Below are 1,998 nucleotides of genomic sequence, written 5' to 3'. Positions count from 1 at the left end.
ACCACAATCACAACGCAGACGTGCGCCGAGGGATCGCTACCGTCTTCAAAGTCTTGGTTGTGCGATCGTCTCGTCTACTTCACGAGCTCGCGGAGCGATGTGGCTGGCAGGGCCTGTACGCGCACAACCAAATAACCGAACTCGCATCAACCTTCCAGGGCAACTCCGTGGCCGAGGGCGACACTCTGGTTATAAGTATTCGTACGTCTTCTTCACACACGAGCTTAGATATGGGTCCTGACACCTCATAGGTCTCGCTTCTGAACTCCTCATGAACAGATATGGTCTTCCAAAACCGACTGATCCGACAGGATCTCTTGCCATGTATGAAGCCGGGATGCTCGAAGAGGTTGCGAGAGACAAAAACCTCGCACTCGGCGCATCCGGCAGCTTGAGGGGCACGGCCTATAATAACAGCGTTCTCCCTCGATGCGGAGCGATGGTGGAGGCCATTGGACAGCGCATGGCCTACGAGGCAGCCCGGGCGCAAGGCAACATCGCGCCCGAGGTGCTCAACGTGTTTGAAAAGTCTTGCATTCAGAAGGATCCATCCTGGTTTGTCGAACATGGCCACGGCACTCGATCTGCGTTGCGGGACAACGAGAACAGGGCATACTCCAACTTGCTGCCCCTCTTGCCCACGCTGGTGGAAAGAACCAATGCTAAAGACTACGTCACGGCGCCTTTGGTTGAAGAGGGAGCCATGGAGGACTTCATCAAGGCCCTGCCGGCTTTTGGGGCTCGTACGGACGACGTGGTAGCAGAACAGGCCCCAAAGTCCAGACTTTGATGTAGAAACAATCCAAATATTTTAGCTCTATCACTTGCATCTTTCTTCTCGCCATGTTTCAATGTTGCATATCGCCGCGGAGATGAGCGCGAGGGCAGGACGGTTTGTATGGTTAGTTTTGATGGTATGAGTCTAGCGTCCTCTCTACCTGCAGAGCCGTGACATGACGCCCCGCGACGGATATTTTTATAGCATAGAATTCACTCGCAGTGCTAGCTCAAAGATATCGGCGAAAGAACCATATTTGGAGACGTACGTATTCGGGGTTTCCTATCTACTCAGCTTATGTGGAGACGGGGAAAAGTCCGAATACAAGGTGAGAAAGATGGCGCTGATCAAATGCTGGTAGATGAACACTCACCCACGTCCTAGTCCTTCGGGCCTGGGGCTTGGAATGCAGACTCGCTGTACGGTCCCTTCTCCATTCCTACGAGCCCATTCTCGGCTACGTATTCCCTGGCGTCGATCGGAAAGCGCCGTAGCAGGTTCCGAAACTGCTGTTGTTGGTTCTCCGATATGGGGAAGCGGTCGTCTCCCGCTTTGCCACTCTTAGCTAGAGCGATGACCAGGTCCTCCTCTTTCTCTGCAGGGAAGGCCTTCATGGCGCGCCGCCATTCACTCTCCAAACGAGGCACGAGGTAGTCAAAAATGTCAGCGGTGCAGCCGTTTCCTTCGTACGAGTCTTGGCTGATGTCCAGGGTAGTCTTGGTCAGCTTGCCGTACTTTTCCGACTTGGGAAAGCCAAATTGCGTGATAGGTACATCAAAGATGCGCCGCTCATCAAATAGCCCGCCATACGACGCGGTAAGCTCGATGTTGTCTTTGTTGTCTTTGCTTGAAATGTCGATGGTGATCGCATAGGGCAGGGCTATGTCAGTTCTCGAGGCGGGTTTGAAGTCGAGTCTGCAGTTCCGCGTCTCGCCTATCGGCGGCAGGACGTCGAGTAGCTCGTTCCAGAGCCACCACAGCAGCGGTGCCGAAGTCGAGTCGTGGATTGGTTTGGAACAGAACCTTGTGATTACGCAGAAGAACTCGCCTGCGTACATTAGGCACGGTAGTCGAAGCAATTTCTTGTCCGCGAAAAGCGCCTTTTTGATAGAAGGAGTCGTCAGCGTTTTTGCCATCTTGAATCCAAATCGCCCTACGAGCTGTGATATATCATCGGCAGCCTGTTGGATTTCGCGCAATAAGACCGTGGGCTCCGGTGC

The 1,998-nt window shown here is 53.7% G+C and overlaps 2 protein-coding genes across 2 annotated transcripts; one reads left to right on the top strand and one right to left on the bottom strand.

The window, feature by feature from the left end:
- CABS01_17098 (uncharacterized protein) lies at positions 1 to 790 on the top strand (the record flags this gene model as incomplete). Its single annotated transcript, XM_060550425.1, has 2 exons — positions 1 to 201; positions 252 to 790. Coding segments are annotated over 2 exons (740 nt in total), but the record flags the coding sequence as incomplete, so codon positions are not given.
- Positions 791 to 1,158: 368 nt separating this feature from the next.
- Positions 1,159 to 1,914, bottom strand: CABS01_17097 (uncharacterized protein; the record flags this gene model as incomplete). The annotated part of the gene is made up of 1 exon (XM_060550424.1): positions 1,159 to 1,914. The coding sequence occupies one exon, from the start codon at positions 1,912 to 1,914 to the stop codon at positions 1,159 to 1,161; it is 756 nt and encodes a 251-aa protein (XP_060397192.1).
- Between the last annotated feature and the right edge of the window lie 84 nt (positions 1,915 to 1,998).

The sequence above is a fragment of the Colletotrichum abscissum genome (assembly GCF_030869225.1).
Source record: "Colletotrichum abscissum strain IMI 504890 chromosome Unknown Scaffold_330.1, whole genome shotgun sequence".
Taxonomy (NCBI): domain Eukaryota; kingdom Fungi; phylum Ascomycota; class Sordariomycetes; order Glomerellales; family Glomerellaceae; genus Colletotrichum; species Colletotrichum abscissum.
Note: the sequence above shows the minus strand (reverse complement) of the source record. Positions and strands in the feature narration are given on the sequence as shown.